We start from the raw sequence: 18,697 nt of genomic DNA, 5'->3' as shown, positions 1-18,697 counted from the left end.
GTATTTTTAAATATTATTGATTAATTATTAATTACTGATAATAAATTTTATTAATTTTTTAGAAATTTTCAATTTTTATATACCTAACATGTTTATTTACATACATGTCTTTTTGTTTTTTATATATAAATCAGAAATTTAGAGACCGATAAAAAAATTCCTACAATATTCGATAAGAAAGTACAAGCACCAGCTGCATCTCCAAGAAGAGTTCTTGTAGAATCACCAAAATTGGCTCCACAAAAAGCTTTTCTTGATTTGGAATCACTAAAATTGGCTCTAAGAAGAAATCTTGTGCAGTCACCAGAATTGGCTCCACAAAGAGCTTTTCTTGATCTGAAATCACTAAAATTGACTCTAAGAAGAAATCTTGTACAGTCACCAGAATTGGCTCCACAAAGAGCTTTCTTAGATTTGGAATCACTAAAATTGGCTCTAAGAAGAACTCTTGCAGAATCACCAAAATTGGCTCCACAGAGTGCTTTCTTAGACGTAGAATCACTAAAATCAACTCTAAAAAGAGCTCTCGCAAAATCACCAGAATTGGCTCCAAGAAAAATCCTCGTGGAAACACTGAAATTGGCTCCAAGAAGTGCACCCGCACAAGCACCAACATCTTCTCAAGAGAAAAAATGTTTCTTTATGATATGCATATAAACTAAGTTGATATCATTTTTTTTAATCGACTAAGTTTGTACACCATATTTCTTGTATTCAATTCATTCAAATTGATGTTGGAATATTTTTGTGCGGAAATTACATTCTTGATTCTCTTAAAGTGTTATCTAGTTCTTTTGCTTTAATTTTTGCCATACTTAAATAAATAAATCATCGATCAAATTTATATTAAAATCTGAATTCATCGAGCACGTATAACCTATGAAGCACGGATTCTTCTATGGTGCCGGCATATTCGTGTCGGACACGAATTCGATATCGACACTCGACGGATGTTTCAAACGAGTGTATCGATGGCGTGTCTTCTTGTGGTGCACAATTTTGGTGAAGCTGTCACGAATTCGAACGAGTCCGATCCAATAGATTATAAAAAAGGAGATACCAGCATGTGGGACGTCAGAGTTGAGTCCAGATCTGAGTGAGGTTTCGTATTTATCTTTAGATGAACCAAACATAGAAGCTGTGGTATTTGCGGATGATGGACTTGAAGGAGAAAAAATTGATACATTTTCTGTTAGCGAGATGGCAAGAGTAGATTAAAATTTTTTATTTTTTTTAATAATTACATAATTTTTAGACTTTTTTATGCAACTATATTTTCTCTTATATTTACAATATGATATTTTATTAATTTAATATATTATTTAAATTTTAATTCACAACATATCCTAAATGTGTCGTATCTAATTTTTTATAAAAAGAACGTGTCGGCATATCCGTGTCGTGTCGTGTCCATGTCGTGTGTCGTATCGGTGCTTCCTAGCGTATAACTCTTTTTTGTGTAACGAGACATAAAGTATGAAATAAAAATAAACAAGCTAAGTGTAGAAAATTAAGATAAAGAACTGAAAGAACAGGAGAAAAAGATGGAATTAAAATGAAAGAAACAAAAATAGTCTCATGATATTTTGGTAGATTCATGACTCGTGTTTTTGTATAATGGTGTGGCGACTGAAAATTTTTAGAATTTAAATGTGAGGAAGTAATAGAAACTTCTCTAACGTATTAAGACTAATTTTATTTATAAAAAAGATCCTAAACTATTTAATATAATTTTAAACCTGAAATAAAAATATGTTTGACCTTCAAAATTAATCATCCTTATTTTGTGACCATACTTCACGTCATATTATATCTTCTCTTACTTTATGTAATTCCCTTTGTGATCTCTCCATTATTACAAGCCCCCTATGCATTAAATTATTACTGAATAATAATAATAATAATAATATAAAGTAATGCTCATTTGAAGAAAAGTTTTCAAAACAAAAAATATAAATGACTTGATTGGTAAATTATTATGTCATAATTTTTCTACAAAGCCAAAATGTTTCTATTTATAGTTTAACACGGATAATATGGTTTAATGGTAATGTTAAAGAGACAAAAAAAAATCAATTCAAACAACTCAGACTTACTTCCATTCATAAAATATGTTGTTAATTTTATTATTTATTAGTCTTAAATATTAATTAATACATATAATATATCCTAAAGTGAGGTAAAGAGATGAGGAAATTGAAATTCCTGCGTTACAGGTAGTAAAATTCCAACATGTTTAGGACATCAATACTTTTTCAATATTTTTATAAAGCTAAGCTATAAATAGTTATAAAAAATATTATTCGTACACTAAAATTTGTTACTAAAATCAGTTACTAATGTATTTGTATATAAATATATGTGTAGTTTAATTTATTTTTATTTATAGTTGTATTTCAATATGTATTTTATACTGATAATTAATTTTAAGGACTGATTTTATTAGTGTATACGTAACATAGTTAAATAGTTATAAGCATGATTTTACAATTGATATGATATATTATAGACATGATCTTCATGATATAAATGTCAAATTTAACGATAAATTTTATAAAAAAAAATCCAACAAAAAATTATACAACGGGCATAATGGTTATTTTAAACTTCTTTAGATTTTTTTTTTTCGAAAATATTAAACTACCAAAAAAGCTAAATGATTTTTTTTTTTTTGGAAAATAGTAAACTACCGAAAAACCTAAATGAAACTTATATTGTGTTAATTGCTAAATTTATTGGATCCGTAGATTGTTATTGCAACCACTTTATTTTTGTATGAAGTCATATATAGCAATAGTTTCAAATTAATAACAAATATATAGGAGGCAAAAAATAGCATGTTCTTCCACTATAAATAAAGCCTCATATTTAACCCTAAGATTTGTGCACTTCTTTATTGCAACCCTGCCTTTTTAGTCACACAAAGGAAGCAATTATTGTTGGTTAAATTTTTGAATTTATTGAATTTGAAAAAAAAAAGAAAAGAAAATAAAGGGAAGCAATAATTTTATTAACAATTAAGGCAATGGCAAAGTCATCATTGGCTTTGGTATTTGCCTTGGTATTGGCTTTGCCAATCCATTCTGTTTTTTGTGATGAGGTTGAGGTGAATCCATGGAAGAACCTTTTTGATGAAGAAATCAGTGTTGGTTCATTGGAGGAGGTTCCTAAGCTTCACTTTGTTGATCATCATTCTGAATTCCAAGATTGGGTTCAAGAACTCAGGTAACACATGATTTATTTCTTTTCCCTTAATTTCACCAAAATCACATTTGTCTATTATGTTTTTAATAAATCATGTTATTTGATTATAATTATCATTGTAATTTGTATCAAGAAATCATTTATTCAATATTTGATCGAATAAGTAATTGATTTCATTTATAATGATATTGATATTCTATTTCGATTATAAAAAAAAGAAAAAAAAATAAGTAGTCGAACATATTTCATCGTGATAAGTTTCGAGTAAGCAAAATTTTCAATCTCCCTTTTATTTTATAATTTCAAACGAAATAAGTGCGTAAATAAAATTATCTTAAAAGATTAATATTTATAAGGATATAACATTATATTAATTTGATGATCACTCAACTTTTCAGCAATTTGGACAATAAAAATGTCAACAACGTAGTTTCTAAAGAAACACCAACATCTGCACCGGTGCAAGCACCTAAAGTGTCTCCACCAAAACGTGCACCAACAGCATCACCCAAGGCTGCACCGAAAACTGCACCCAAGGCTGCACCAGTTGCATCACCAAAGTCTGCACCGAAAGCTGCACCTGTTGCATCACCAAGGTCTGCACCAAAAGCTGCACCTGTTGCATCACCTATAACTTCAAGAAAAATTCTTGTGGAATGATAAAAAATTCGCTCCAAAAATGTCTCCTATAACATCATCAAAATTATATCCAAGAAGTGCACCCGCAAAAACACCAACATTCAAAACCTATTAACAGTGATTCTTTACATAAACAAACTCAATTGCAAAATGTTTAAACAAAGTTGATAACTCATAATTTTCTATCACTATTTTATTATTATTGACTATGTTTGTACACCATATTACAACTGTTTATTATCGAATTCATAATTTCAATTGATGTTGGCAACACTTTTGTGCTCTCTCCGTTACAAGCCCTTTATGCATCTTTTAAATTAATAACTCATTTATATACATTTACTAGGTTTTCACTTCAAACAATTATTTTATATCCACAATGATTATAATACATTTTAATTGAGAATGTTATTACTATCACTTAAAGTGTTGCTTAATATTATTGTGCACTCTAATACTATACAATAATTCCTCTTTGGTTAAAGACATAAGCCAATTCTTATAAACACATAAGTACTTAATAAAATATGAAAAAAGGGTAAACATCCATGAACTAAAACAATTTACTATACTGCAAATTTTTCGCAAAACAAAAAAAATCCTAATAACAGAAACATTGAGCCATCAAATTGACAAGAACAAAGGAACAAAATGTAGAAGTTGAACCACATAAAATAATGAGATGAACAGCAAATCTAATTAAATAAATCTAATTCAAACGATAAAAGTTTAAGTTTTAACATATAATTTAGAGTTATATTTATTATTTTAAATTAATAGCTTAATAGCCTAAATTATAATTTAGTTATTTCATCATAAGAACAACATTTAACATAAACAAACCATACATAATTATCATGCATTATTATTGATTTGGTCATAAACTTTTTAAAAATTTAATTGTCAAGAATATATTTGATACAAATAAAAAATTTTAAATATAAAATTGGAACAAAATAAAATTTAAAAGTATTTTTAAAATTTTCAACAAATTTCAGAGATAAAAAATATATTTTTTTCTTAAAAATAAAATAACTAAAATCACATGCACCATACTATTTTAGAATAATGAAAATTTTACTTCAATAATTTAAATTTAGACCCTAATTTAATTAAAAATATATAATAATTACACAAATGAACACCAAATCTATTTAGACCCTAAGCTTGTAACATGATTGAGAGACTGACACGTGGCACTCTAAAATTCTTTCAATTCAGCCTTACATATATTAAGAGATAAAAGATGTGTGGATAAGAATCTCCAGTGTGTCACACACACTCCAATTGCTATTTACTTTTTCTACATTCATAACATTATTATACTCTCTAACTGTCACAACTCTTCTCACAGGCTCCTCAACTGTTCTACGGAGGTACCAACTTCTCTGCCTCCAAAACCATAACATCATCTTGCATTGACTATGTAGTATAAATTACCATTATAGTTATCTTTTGAATTTTGTTGATGTCTATTTTTTACCTTTAGTTTTGGATCCAAAATTTCACTTTGGATAGGTGATTCGAGCAAGAAAGGTTTGAATTATCATTATCACTTAGGTTGACATGTTTAGGGTTTGTTGATCACTAATAGCTAACAAAAAGCTCTTGGGGCCAGCAACTTTTAGTATCTTTTGCCATCATTTGGCCACTACAAACACTAAATTGTCATTTTACTAATTCATGTGAGCAAAATTTGAAAAAATGTGGGTGCAAATTGTATTGATTCATGTGTGCAAAACTCTAGTGAATATAGGTGCAAATTATATACTTCTTGTGTGTAAAACGTCTGTAAATATGGGTGCAAATTATTGCTGACTAAGTGCTCGCCAAAAATGATAATATTTGCGGGTCATGTAGCATTGCTCTAGCTAACAGTCATGCCGCTGAAAACTTTCAGGAGAAGCTGCCAAGGGTAGAATCATGGATAGCACCCAAAAGGGAGTCCTTATGAGCAATGAAGGTCTTAAAGATTTACCACTCATGGTATATTCTTCACTGCTCTACTTTATGGCAAATTCATTATGCTCTTACTCAGTTATATTTACTTGAGCCTGTGACAGTGACTGTGACTATGATTTCCCTAACTATTCCCATCATGCCGAGCATTTAGACGGCAATATTGATCTTCATTTCTGTGAAGTATAATAACAAAGAAGAAAAGGATATGAATGTAATTATGCATACAGAATCAGAATCAGGGTAGTTAATATTCTGTTTAGTTAGTTAGTGCTGTTAGTCTTGCTAGCCAAGGCAAAAGTAATGCTTGTATATATAAGTGTAGAGCATCATCTTCTTTCTTTCTTTCTTTCTTTTTCTTTCTTGCAACACACTCATCAGTGTTGCTTTCAATTTCCTCCATACAATAGTCTCAAATCACGAGTTATTCATTCTCGAATGATTATGTGATTAGAAACATCCATGTTTTATTTGCAAAGTTACCCTGAATATTAGTATATTACAGTTATACTTAGTAACTCATAAACAGGAACTGCAACAATACAAGAATAACCAAAGAAAGTTAAGCTCTGCTCGAGAAGAGATGCATGATCAATCTCGCTGCCTTATCTGCACACGGGACAACAGTTGTCAAACAGTTTATTCAAGAACCAAACTGATGCATACTTTGATTGGAAGAGGGAAGCCACAGGAAGCTCAGTCCATCTTCAATAGTTTAACAGAACAAGGACATAGGCCAACTCTTATAACATACACAGCTCTTGTGGCTGCCCTCACCCGCCAGAAGCGTTTCAAATCCATTAATTCGCTTCTTTCTAAAGTTGTAGAGAATGGAATGAAGCCTGATTCAATACTTCTCAATGCTATGATCAATGCCTTTTCCGATTCTGGCAAGGTTGACGAAGCCATGAAAATCTTTCAAAAGATGAAGGAGTATGGATGTAAACCTACAACTAGTACTTATAATACCCTCATTAAAGGATTTGGAGTTGCCGGAAGGCCTTCCGAATCTATGAAATTGCTAGAGATGATGGGTCAGGATGAAAATGTAAAAGCTAACGAGAGAACATATAATATTCTCATCCAAGCCTGGTGCACCAAGAAGAATCTCTTGAAGAGGCATGGAATGTTATGTACAAGATGGTAGCGTCGGGCCTGCAGCCTGATGTTGTCACCTTCAACACGTTCGCAAGGGCTTATGCTCAGAATGGTGAGACAGAAAAGGCAGAAAGATTGATATTGAAAATGAAGTACAATAGAGTGAGGCCTAATGAACGAACTTGTGGTATCATAATAAGCGGTTATTGTAAAGAAGGCAATATGACAGAGGCCTTAAGGTTTCTTTACAGAATGAAGGAGCTTGGAGTTCAACCGAATCTTGTCATTTTCAACTCTCTAATCAAAGGATATTTAGACATTACAGACACAAATGGGGTAGATGAGGTGAGTTCTCATATCTGATGCTTTTTATGAGATGAACATTTTCCTTTTAAGCATTCCCCTCTATAATAAAAATTGAAAATTGGGCAGGCACTAACATTGATGGAAGAATTTGGGATAAAACCAGATGTGGTGACATTTAGTACCATCATGAATGGATGGAGCACAGCAGGTCTTATGAAAAACTGCGAGGAGATATTCGAAGACATGGTGAAGGCTGGGATAGAGCCTGATATTCATGCATACAGCATCCTTGCAAAAGGTTATGTGCGCGCCGGACAGCCACGAAAAGCCGAGGCTCTTCTGGCCTCCATGAGAAAATATGGTGTCCATCCAAATGTTGTGATCTTCACTACCATCATCAGTGGATGGTGTGCTGCAGGAAGAATGGACTGTGCTGTTAAACTCTATGACAGAATGCATGAAGCCGGAACTCCGGCAAACTTGAAAACTTATGAGACTTTAATATGGGGATATGGAGAAGCAAAACAACCTTGGAAAGCAGAAGAGTTACTCGTTACCATGGAAAGCAGGGGTGTTGCCCCAGAAACCCCCACTATGCAACTGGTTGCTGATGCTTGGCGTGCCATTGGTTTTTCCAAGGAAGCCAAGAGAATTCTAAATGCTTCAGAAGAGAATCTTGAAGTCAACAAGATACCGATTCAAAGCTTGGATAGGATTTATGATAAAGAGCAACTGAGTGATTCCCACTCTAATCCACTGCAGAATGGCAACAACATAAGAAGCAAAATGATAGTCAATGGTTCTGTGATTTCCCAGAAGGCTACCACTTGCATTGTTTTGGTTCGAACAAGTTCATATCGGCTTCAGCCACTTATTATAAGTAAGCATGAAACTCAAAACAACATTTATAGGCCCCTCCTTGATTGTTGCAAGGCAGTGCCAATACAATGTTAAGCCTGCTTCTGTGACAGTGCAACATGCTGATTAGTTCTGTCCAAGTAATTGTAAATAGATGAAAACTCAGGTGCAGTTAACTTTATGTAAAATTGATAGCTGAGAGTTGTTAGATGACAATTTAGTCAAATCTATCAACTCATATAACGACTTTCATCTATCAACTTCACATGAAATTAACTGCACTTGAATTTCTACCTTGTAAATATCATCCGTGGAGTACGGAAAAAGAAAGTCACACTTGCAGTTTTTACAAGATGCTGGTGTAAGGTATTCATGTTCAGTTGCCAAAGATGCATGATGACTGAAATCATTCATTTACATTGCTATGTAGGGAAGTTCGTCTTCTATAAAATACTAGTAAAGAAAGCTCAGAAAACACATTATTCAGAACAGATCACTATCAATCTTGCATGCCATGGCTTCCACTTTTTGGTTTCAAACTTATTCTTCGTGCATACAATCCACTTTATATTTATTTAGTTATAAATCTTCAATCGATTATTTTAGTTATTTATTTATTTCAATATTTTTTTTAACTTTAGCTTTCAATAAAATGAAAGATGATGAATTTAGTTCACAAATACATAACATAATTCAACACTGATGAGATTTCACAAGAAAATAAATAATTCGCCTACTCCTCATGGATAAGATAAAATTGTATTTGAGAGAGAAAATTAGATTTAGATGTACAGGTTTATCCGAATCTTAATTAAAAATTGCCAATATTATAAAGCATTACTCACTAAACAACAATTAGAAACGGTTTGGTGTGTGAACCCTTTTGATTTAACAAACAAAAATGTCACGAGTATATTAAAAGTTAGTTGATAAATTAATTTATAAATTATAAAAAAAACAATTTTTTTAAAAAAACATTCAAACCACGTTGCATCAATTTTATGATTTAGTTTTTTAATCCAAACCATATAACCAACTTAAATCCAAATTCTAATCCAAATCCAAATTAGGATCCAAATTTGGAAAAATCCTAATTGGTCAACCAGTTCACAGTTCACACTACGCACAAATCAACTGACTGTGGCGTCGCGCTTCTCCTTCGGTCTTCTCCTTTATCGTTCGCCTTTGTCATTCTTTGGTTTCACCGTCTCTGTCTCGCCGACTTGCCGTCACAGACTCACAGGTGTGGGCCTTCCATTCTCCTCTGCTCGTGCTTCTTGCCACTGGGTCACAGAGTTAGTACCATTACCTCTGCTCGTTCTTCTTCTAGAGGAATTTCGGGTTGTCGTGTCTGATTTTACAATTGATTGCATTGCAGATTTTGTTTTTCCACCCAGGAGCACAACAAAGTTCGTGAAACTGAACTAGAACAAGCAGTTCAAGCACAAGCAGAACAAGCAGTAGCCCCTGTTCTAGTTCTCTGCTTCCAGGTTTTTGTCCATTTTCCTTTTTATTTTTATTATGTTTGATTAATTTTGGTTAATTAACTTAGTTAGATTAGTTGCTGTTAGTTGATTATAGGTGGTTAGGTTAGGATGATTTTTTTTAGATTGTTAGGTTTATGATGGAATTGCTGTTTTGATGAGAAACTGGGCTGAGATGGTTTGAACATTGTTTGCTTGTGTGAAATGGTTTGAACATTGTTTGCTTGTGTGAAAATTGCTGAAATTGTTGCTGGAACTGGGCTGTTTTGATGAGAAACTGGGCTGAGATTGTTTAATCCTATTGAGATATTTGTACATTTTTCATACCCTCTTATGATTATTGAGCTCTGAAAATCATAGTAGTTGAGTCTGATCATTAAAATTCTAAAATTCTATTATGGGTGTGAACTCTTTCACTTTGGGATTCTTTATAGTTTATAGAGTCGTCTTAGAGTGTCTATGCCTATTTTCCAAAACATGGGTTTTGGGAAAAAATCTGCATTCATATGAATTCCAGATTTAGGAGCTTCTCATTATGTCACTGTTGATGACCCTTCTAATCTTGTATAAGCTACTGAAAATCAAATTAAAAATGAGCAGCTCTACATAGATAATAGTTAAGGTATACAAATTTTTAATCCAGGCTCTTCAATTTTGCATGATTTGAAAACTAACTTATCTTTCAAATTGAATAATCTATTGCGCTAGTACTTCAAATTTCTCAAAATTTGCTTAGTGTTTCTAAGTTTGTTGCTGATAATTCAATATTTTTTTTTTGAATTTTGGCCTAATTATTGCTTGGTTCGTGAAGGGGGATTTACATAACTGGTAGCAGCTTGATTGGTGCTGCAATCAAGGCTCCCCGAATCACTTCCAAGAATCTCATTAGGTATGATTACTGATCTGTCCTTTCATCCACTCAAATTTCATAGTTGAATTTGTTTGGTGTTCGGATTTAGTTTTCATTTAGAGTTGTATACATTTAATTGTTGGTGTTTCTCAATTTTTATTAGGTATGAAGGTTCTTTGAATTTGTGTTATTCTGTTGACATTCTAAGTTAGTAAGGCCTATATGTTCCTGCTTGTCCCTGCCCTATTTGGGGCTAATCCTAAAAAGCTTTTTGTGTGTAGACAAACCGGCTCTCTTGTGTTTTTGGTTTTGTACACATATTTTTGCTGCTATACTATATTGGCTGGTGTTTATGATAGTAAATCACAATGGCCATTATGAGGATTTCAATCCTTAGTGTAGTTTGTAACCCTGATGAGAAATCCGGGTTTGGTGGAATTGTTCACACATCTTTCACTTGTTATAGATAATCCTTAATCCATTATCTATACTGTTGACTTTTTCCCTTCTATTTATGGTTGTCAAATGCGCCAGATTTTGTCTCCAACATCATCCTTTGTTTATGGATGTTGCAACTATTTTCTTCCCTGTTGATAGTCAATAAGTTTATTGGTTTATGTGGACACTAAACTACTAAATTATAATGGTCTCAGCATTAATTATTAGAATAACCATTTTGGTTTCTGGCTTCATGTACACTTAATGTTCAGGTTTGATGTCTGAGTGTAGTTGTCAATTGCTTCATTCTAAACTTGAAATTTGCAATTTTATGTACGATTGACATTCCTTCTCTCTTGATGATGTCTTTTGGACAGTTGCAATAATGACTTTTCGTTATGCTTTTATATCCGAGGCATTCTAAGTGTAGCTTTTGGAGCATACTTCCTGCTTGCACTTGAAGTTTATCCATGGTTCAGTTTTATTTCTATTTTTTATTTTGTTTTTCCCTCATTGCATGAGGTTTGAATGCATAGACACACATTATGATGGTTGGTTATTTGGAATAATAATGGTACCCTTTTGAAGTTGATGTGGAGTGAGTCTAGCTCTCCAACTATAGTTGAAGCTTCAATAATAATGGTATTCTTTTGATGTTTTGAGAATGATTAAATGTTATATAGATTAGCTATTGTCATTAGATTTATAAAGAACCAAATTCTAGTTATAATGAACCTATACATTTTAAAATGACTTTAGTATTAATTTTACTTTTAAAAAAATTATGGTTTGAAAATTGAATTTCTAAAACCTGGTTTTAGAAGTAGATTTTTTGTTAAAATATCTGGTTTGAAAATTGAATTTTCAAAAATTGGTTTTAAAACTGGATTTTTGGTTAAAAAATCTGGTTTTAAAACTGGATTTTACAAAAAAAACTGGATTTTAAAACTGGATTTAAAAAAAATCGGATTTAAAACCGGTTTGTAAATAAAACCGAATTTAAAACTGAATCTAAATATAGTTGCTGCTGTGTGGCTGTTGTTTTTATGCACTTAAGCACATCTCTTGTGTCAGTTAATGATCATCCCTTTAAGTGAAAGATATCATCATTTTTTACCGTGAAATAATTTTGCATGAGGAACTACTGAAACTTTCACTTGCTGTCACTACTCTTTCAGTTTTACTTATTGACTAAGTATACTTTGTGTATTATGGTTTTCTGTTCTACATTACCTTCATTGCTCTGGTATCAGGTTTGCAGAAGCTTACCACATTGAATGCTGAAGGATGCAAAATTACTTCTGCATGCTTAGAGTCTATTGCTGGTAGTTTTTTCTTTTCTTTTTTCCTTCTCTCATTTTGTTGTTCAACGTCTCGCTTATTTATTTTTCTTAATATTATACAGTAATTTTCGATTCTCTTTGAAGTCATCTTGTTATGGCTTATGAATGAACTTGTGTCAAGTTTATGTGAGAAATTAAGGGTTCGACAGGTCTAACATGCACTCACAAGTGGTACTAAAGCTGCAAAGACAACTCTGAATTTTACTGACATTCAATTATATTTTTGTTTCTGCTACAGCCTTAGCAGCCCTGGAATCTTTAAATCTCAACAGGTGCTGTCTTTCTGATGAAGAATTTGAGAACCTCTCTAGTAAGACTGATTCTGTTTTCTAATGACCAAACTTGAGGACTTCCTCTGCCAAGTTTGTACTTGTAGCTCTAATGATGAAAATATGAATTCATGGTTTAACAGTCTGCTTACAATTTCCTGTAGGTCTTAAAACCTTGAAGAGGCTAAGTCTGGCATTTAACAGGATCACAGATGCCTGTTTAGTACATCTGAAAGGTGCTTCTAATTTCTCTGCCTTTTGTTATGGTGACTGTCTTTTCCACATGCTGCTTCTGAGTATATTTTTCTCACCAATACATTTTCTGAATTTATGCTATTTCAGAATTACTGTTACAAAAATTCAGAATGTGAAGAAAAGACCATGTCCTTAATTTACACCATGCATGTGCTGCTAGTTTATTTTGAATTTTCCAGTTATCCTTCATATCCTCATTTATTTATTTTCTGGGTCCAGGTTTAGTAAATTTGGAGTATTTAAATTTGGATTCCTGCAAAATAGGCGATGAAGGGCTTGCCAATTTGACAGGTTTACCATTAAATTTGTGGTGTTTACCAAATGTAGCTTTGGATTAACTTTATATTAACAGTTATTTGTTCATTCAGGCCTCACTCTCTTGAGAAGTCTAGTGTTGTCAGACACTGAAATTGGTTCCAGCGGGCTGCGTCATATATCAGGTACATGGAAAAAATCTTATTAAATAAAAATTCAAACCCGGTCAAATTATTGTGTTGTTTATAAACTTGTTGGTTGTATTCTTCACGAGCAAATGCTCTATGACCACAAGGTGGTACATAAGTCGTTATTGCATTGTCACCTTTTTTCTTTTTCTTTATGCTTTTTAAAAAAAAAAATCCTCGATCAAGGTGTTCTATTGTTCAGGTTTTTAGTTTTGGTTTCTTGCTGATTAATTTCAGGGTGCTATTGATTTGACTGCAAGAAGTTCTGTAACTAAGTTTGCTATTTTTCAGTTGCCAGCTGTTAGTAAAAAATATTTGACAATATGTACTTTATCATACAGTCATTAATTTGTTTTTCTTTTTTCTTTTTTTTTTATTTGAAAAAACATGTTGTCATTTGAGTTTTGTTTGTTTACTCTTCTCTTATCCTTGTACATTTCCATTTGATGCATTTGTTGATTATATATGGTTCCGACTTTTATACAGGTTTACACAAACTGGAAGATTTGAAGCCTGAAAAGACTATCAGGACTGACAAATCTTAAATCACTTAATTTGGACGCCCGACAGATTACTGATGTTGGACTTGCAAATCTCACAAGTAAACTTTTCATTGTGTCTGCTATGCTTTTTCTTATTGTATCATTTTTAAGTTGGAGCTTTTTGTACAAGAACTATGGACTCTTGCTATATAGAGGGTGCTACATAATAATGTTGAGCAAGAATCAATAACTCAAATTGTGCTCTGTAGCTAAGCTTTCTCTGTAGCATGATGAATTTCCCATGGGACAGAACCAATCCCCTGATATCACATCAGAAGACGTGGCGAGTGCTGAAGATGTCGACGAAATTGTGCGTTCACTTGAAGTCACCTCAAATTTAAGGCACAATGAAGGTATATTGTCGGTTGATGGGCACAGGGATCTTTTTGAAGGTGACCCCTACTTGAAGCAAAGGCTTCGTCTTCGCGACTCATCACAACCCTGAATGTGTTACAAGCCTACACGTTGAAGAGAATCCGCGACCCCGACTACCATGTCAAGTTAAGGCCACATTTGTCAAAGGAATTCATGGAATCAAGCAAGCCAGCTGCAGAACTTGTGAAACTCAACCCAAAAAGTGAGTATGCTCCTGGTTTGGAGGACACACTTATCTTGACAATGAAGGGTATTGCTGCTGGCATGCAAAACACAGGTTAAGAAGCTGAAAAAAATTTGCATTTTTTTTGTTATGTGAGTGGATATGTAAACATTGTATAACCTATTCTATGATGTCTGCTGGATATTTAGATCAGCATCATATGACTGTGTCTCTAATACTATTGTTATTTATATAATAAGACCTTGATCCCTTACGATGGCATATTTGGTTATATATGATAAACGTAATTAATAAGCAATCCCAGAAAACCAAAAGTAATTAATTAGGGATATCTATCTAAGAATATTTATGATAAACGAAAAAAAAATCATAATTCTTTAACATATATAAGTCTTATATACACCATTATTTTAATTTAAAATTTCACAATTTAAAATATGGTTAAAATGCTCCTTAATTTAATAATAAAAAAAGGAAGGCATGCATGTGAAAAAAGGAATTTGAAGAATGAGTGAATTTTACATGATGTAATTAACTTTCTTGGTTAATACAAAGTTGGGTGACCCTTGAATTTGCTACTAATTCCTATATTTATTATAATGCCATATTCCTTGAAGTCTAAGCATTAAACTAATCTTTTTTTTTTTTGGGTGACCAGCATTAAACTAATTAAATTTGCACTAATAATAAGCCCATAGCTATAAGTAGAATATGGTCCAATTTGAATAAACGGTTTAATTAATTTTTAAAAAAAAATAATTTAAATAATAAATACTTATATTAAAAGTAGCTTATAAATAAGTTATTTTATATTTAATTTTTAGTTATAAAAGTGCTTATTTTAAAAAAAATGTAATAAATAATTTTTTATTATGAGAGAAGTCATTTTTGTTAACTTCTCTATAAGCACTTAAATAACTTCTTAGAAAGTTACAATTTAATTTTAAAAAGTACACCAGACATTAATACTATTACTTTTCATAAATCAAAAGCTCAACAAAATAACTTTTGAAGCTTTCTAAACAGATTCTAAATGTAACTTTATCTTAACTTCTAACTAGCAGTAGTTTCAAATTCAAAAATTCTAAATAGTTTAGGATAAACTCAAATTATTGAGTCAGTGTGCTTAAATATTTATTATTATAAAAAATACTATAAAATGTTAAAATCGAGTTATGACTCAATGCATAATAAAAACCGACCTATAAAGTGACGAATCAGATATATTATTAAAAGTTTATTATCTTATTATAAGTAAGTTTAATGCCGCTGCCGCTGCCGCTGCCTCTGCCTCTGCCTCTGCCTCTGCCTCATGCCATGCTGGGTCGTTAGGGAAATAAAAGTACAGCTTATGCCTCCTTTGGGCATCATCATACAATGGTTCACTCAACCCTGGTATTCGTTCAAAGATGTCCTGACTATTCTTCATCACCGGCCGCATAAGCCTTTGCGGAATTCCACGGAGTGCCGAAATCATGTAGCGCACCTCTACCAATGCGGTATTTGGGAAGACCTTGTACGGTACAGGTTCTTCCACGATCTCCCCCTCCTCCGCCTGTGCCACCACCTGAGGGTCCATGGGAGGCATAACGAACATATCTATGCCAGCAGGTTCCGCGATCTCCCCCTCCTGGGGGTCCTCGGGAGGCATATCGAACATATCTATGCCAGCCATTTTGACGTATGTGGTGCTTTTGGTTCCCCCAACAAAGAAAACAAAGTTAATACTGGTTTCAGAAATTAGCAATACTCAACATCTAAAACAGAGAGAACAATTGTACAAAAATAGATATTAACAGTTTATAATTTGTGGGAATTAACTTAATATTCTATAGTTTCTTTCTTCTCCTTTTAGTTTCTTTTTTTCAATGGAAACAAGATTTAACAACAAAAATTCAATAATAAAAATTCCATCATTCATTTTAATCAGTTCAAAACAAGATACAACTTGGCGAAATTTAAATAATAAATTTAATAAATAAATTCAGTTCAATACAACAGAGAAGACTTAATCATTCAGATAAAAGCTCATGCTTTAGTATCATTTTAACAAAGTGATTACATTGAACAAATAAAAGCTCACACCTCACCATAATTTTAACAAAGATTAGTAACATTTTCAGCAGACAGCAGATTGATCAAAATTTTAAAATAAATTAACAAAGAATTATCAAAGTTTAAGCATAATTTTTTTCAATACAGCATAAAAAAACAATCAAACAGAGTCCAGCCCAGCAGTAGCAGCAGAGTTAATCATTAGCATTAACCATGTTCTTAACCTAAAGCAGGAGCCAAACACAATGAAAATTAACAGCATATTCTTAACCACAATACCAAGACCATATCAGCAATTCTGCCTACAGCATTCAGCCATTCAACAATATTGCAAAACAGAGTAAGTTTCCACTTTCCAGCATTAACAAAACAGAGGAACAAATTAACAATTACAAAGTAACAAATTAAAACAGAGTAACAAATTAACAATTACAAAGCGGCAAAAGTGCAAAACACTAAAACAGCAATAAATTGAACAAAAATCGCGTAACGGGTAAACTAAGGAAAAAAAACTCCTAGGGTGAAGAACATTGAAGACCGAAGAGGCGAAGAACGAAGAACGAAGACCCAAGACCCAAGATGAATTGAAGAATTAATATTATGGAACAAAAATTGAAGAGGAAGTTCAGAGAAGATGAAGACGACGAGTCACTCACCTGGGTTCGAGAGGACAACGAAGACGATGGAGGGCTAACTAGGCTGGGAGAGTGCTAGGGTTCAGTGAGACTGAGATGAATGAATAGGGGTCGGGGGAAGAAAAAAAGGGGGTTGTTTTTCACGACTGGGTCGGGTCGGGTAATCGGGTTTCATTTTAAAACAATAAAAAACGGCGTCGTTTAGAGGAAATATATAACTTTTATGCATTTGGGTAATTTCAATGTCAAATTCCACACAGTTACAGGAAAAATTTCAAAGTGCATTGCATTCTAGGTTCATAGAATTAATCAAGAGGCAGAAATTAATGTGCATTCTAGTTTCACAAATCAATGTGAATTCATCAAGTCAACTCAAGTCTTAGTCAAATTTCCAGATTTGAACAAGTTCAAAGTTCAAAACTATGCTTCTCTCTCCCCTTTGTTCAAAAAATTCAGAGCATAAGAAACACAGTCAAACAAAGATCAAAGAAAAAAAAAGGGGAGAATAAAAAAGAAAATAAAACTCACGTTAGAAGGATTAAGAAAAACAGGGAAATCAAAAAGTTCAAAAGGCTCAAACCAGGAGGAACAGCAAAATAAGAAGAAGGAGAAATGTGTGGTACTAACTGTGAGGCTGTGACCCAGAGGCAAGAAGCACGAGCAGAGGCGAATGCGAAGCAATCACGGTTGAAGGAGAATAGCGAAGGAGAAGAGGAATGGATCAGAATTAGGGTTTTCTAATTTTTTTGTGGGCTTGGGCTGAAATTATTTCTTTTAGTTTCTTTCTTTTTCATTTTTATGAAGATTATATAGTTTATTATTGCATATGTTTTCGATTCAAAAAACTTCTATTTCGAATTATATAATTCGGGAACGCTAAATATATACTAACTTTTTTAGGCGGTGAGTATTTTAAATGATTGTGTTTAATTTAATAATCTCAAAGCATTACACCACTATTTTAAAAGCAGAAGATAAGATATTTATTTCTCTCTCCTAATAAGTATTGATGATATTAAACTACTTACCAAAATAAGAAAAAATAAATACTTAATTAAACCCATATCCAATGGAATAAATTGGTGTTTGTTACGGTATGAAGATAAATTCATACGTACCGATATATTTAAAATACGGACAAGTAATAATAAGTCATGTGGAATTTATTTTCCACATTAGCATTTAATTTTTTTTTAAATATATATTATATCACCACTTTTATTAATACACCCCTTTAATTAAATTAAAATAAAATATATTTTTTTATTTAATTTTATAAAAAATCTTAAACATTTTTCTTTTATTTGATTAGACAAAAATATTCTTTTAAATTAATCAAATTTTAGAATTCAATTCATCCTAATTTTATAGTTTCAAATAATTAAAACAACAAAACAAAAGCTTATTAAAAAACAAAAAATTTTAAATTGTTTTCATATGGGTTAAACATATTAAAAAAACAAAAAACCAAAATTGTTCTTCATCTTCTTCTCTCCTCTCTCTACTCGATCTCTATCATCTTTCTCACCGTGCGTCCCACACAAGATCTCTCCCTCTCTCATCTCTTGTCTCGCAATCGAGGTCATCGCCGGCGTTTCAACTTCTCGCGGCCTTCCCTGGGCTCCTCCTCGCCGGCGACAGAAGCACTCGTCTCGTCCTCTTCGTCACCCAGTCGCCCTTGGTAAGTTCATGCATCATCACTTCCCCTGTTCTCCCTTTTCCAGATTCCCTTCTCCCTGTATTTTGAGATGATGTTGAAT

The 18,697-nt window shown here is 32.5% G+C and overlaps 2 protein-coding genes and 1 pseudogene across 3 annotated transcripts in view; all 3 read left to right on the top strand.

Annotated features, from left to right (window-relative positions):
- LOC107648602 overlaps positions 1-756 on the top strand; it is a 1,708-nt gene extending 952 nt beyond the window's left edge. Inside the window, exon 2 of the mRNA XM_016352410.2 lies at positions 135-756. Within this exon, the coding sequence (XP_016207896.1) occupies positions 135-657 (523 nt within the window). The 3' untranslated portion in view covers positions 658-756. The remainder of the gene's footprint in view (positions 1-134) is intronic.
- Positions 2,887-4,114, top strand: LOC110264195 (G8 domain-containing protein DDB_G0286311-like). Of its 2 annotated transcripts, XM_021105855.1 has the most exons (3): positions 2,887-3,225; positions 3,603-3,764; positions 3,801-4,114. In XM_021105855.1, the coding sequence occupies exons 1-3, from the start codon at positions 3,026-3,028 to the stop codon at positions 3,862-3,864; spliced, it is 426 nt and encodes a 141-aa protein (XP_020961514.1). In that variant the 5' UTR covers positions 2,887-3,025; the 3' UTR covers positions 3,865-4,114. The 2 variants fall into 2 exon arrangements, with proteins under 2 accessions (XP_020961514.1, XP_020961513.1); XM_021105854.1 differs by having other exon boundaries at positions 2,888-3,225; positions 3,603-4,114.
- Positions 5,126-8,560, top strand: LOC107605750 (annotated as a pseudogene).

This window comes from Arachis ipaensis, chromosome B06 (genome assembly GCF_000816755.2).
Source record: "Arachis ipaensis cultivar K30076 chromosome B06, Araip1.1, whole genome shotgun sequence".
Taxonomy (NCBI): Eukaryota; Viridiplantae; Streptophyta; class Magnoliopsida; order Fabales; family Fabaceae; genus Arachis; species Arachis ipaensis.
The sequence above is the reverse complement of the archived record's forward strand: the minus strand, read 5'-3'. Positions and strand labels throughout refer to the sequence as shown.

Coding starts and splice junctions, on each gene's coding strand:
- LOC110264195 (XM_021105854.1), top strand. CDS start 3,026: ATGGCAAAGTCATCATTGGCTTTGGTATTTGCCTTGGTATTGGCTTTG. Junction 3,226..3,602: donor GATTGGGTTCAAGAACTCAG/GTAACACATGAT, acceptor TCAACTTTTCAG/CAATTTGGACAATAAAAATG.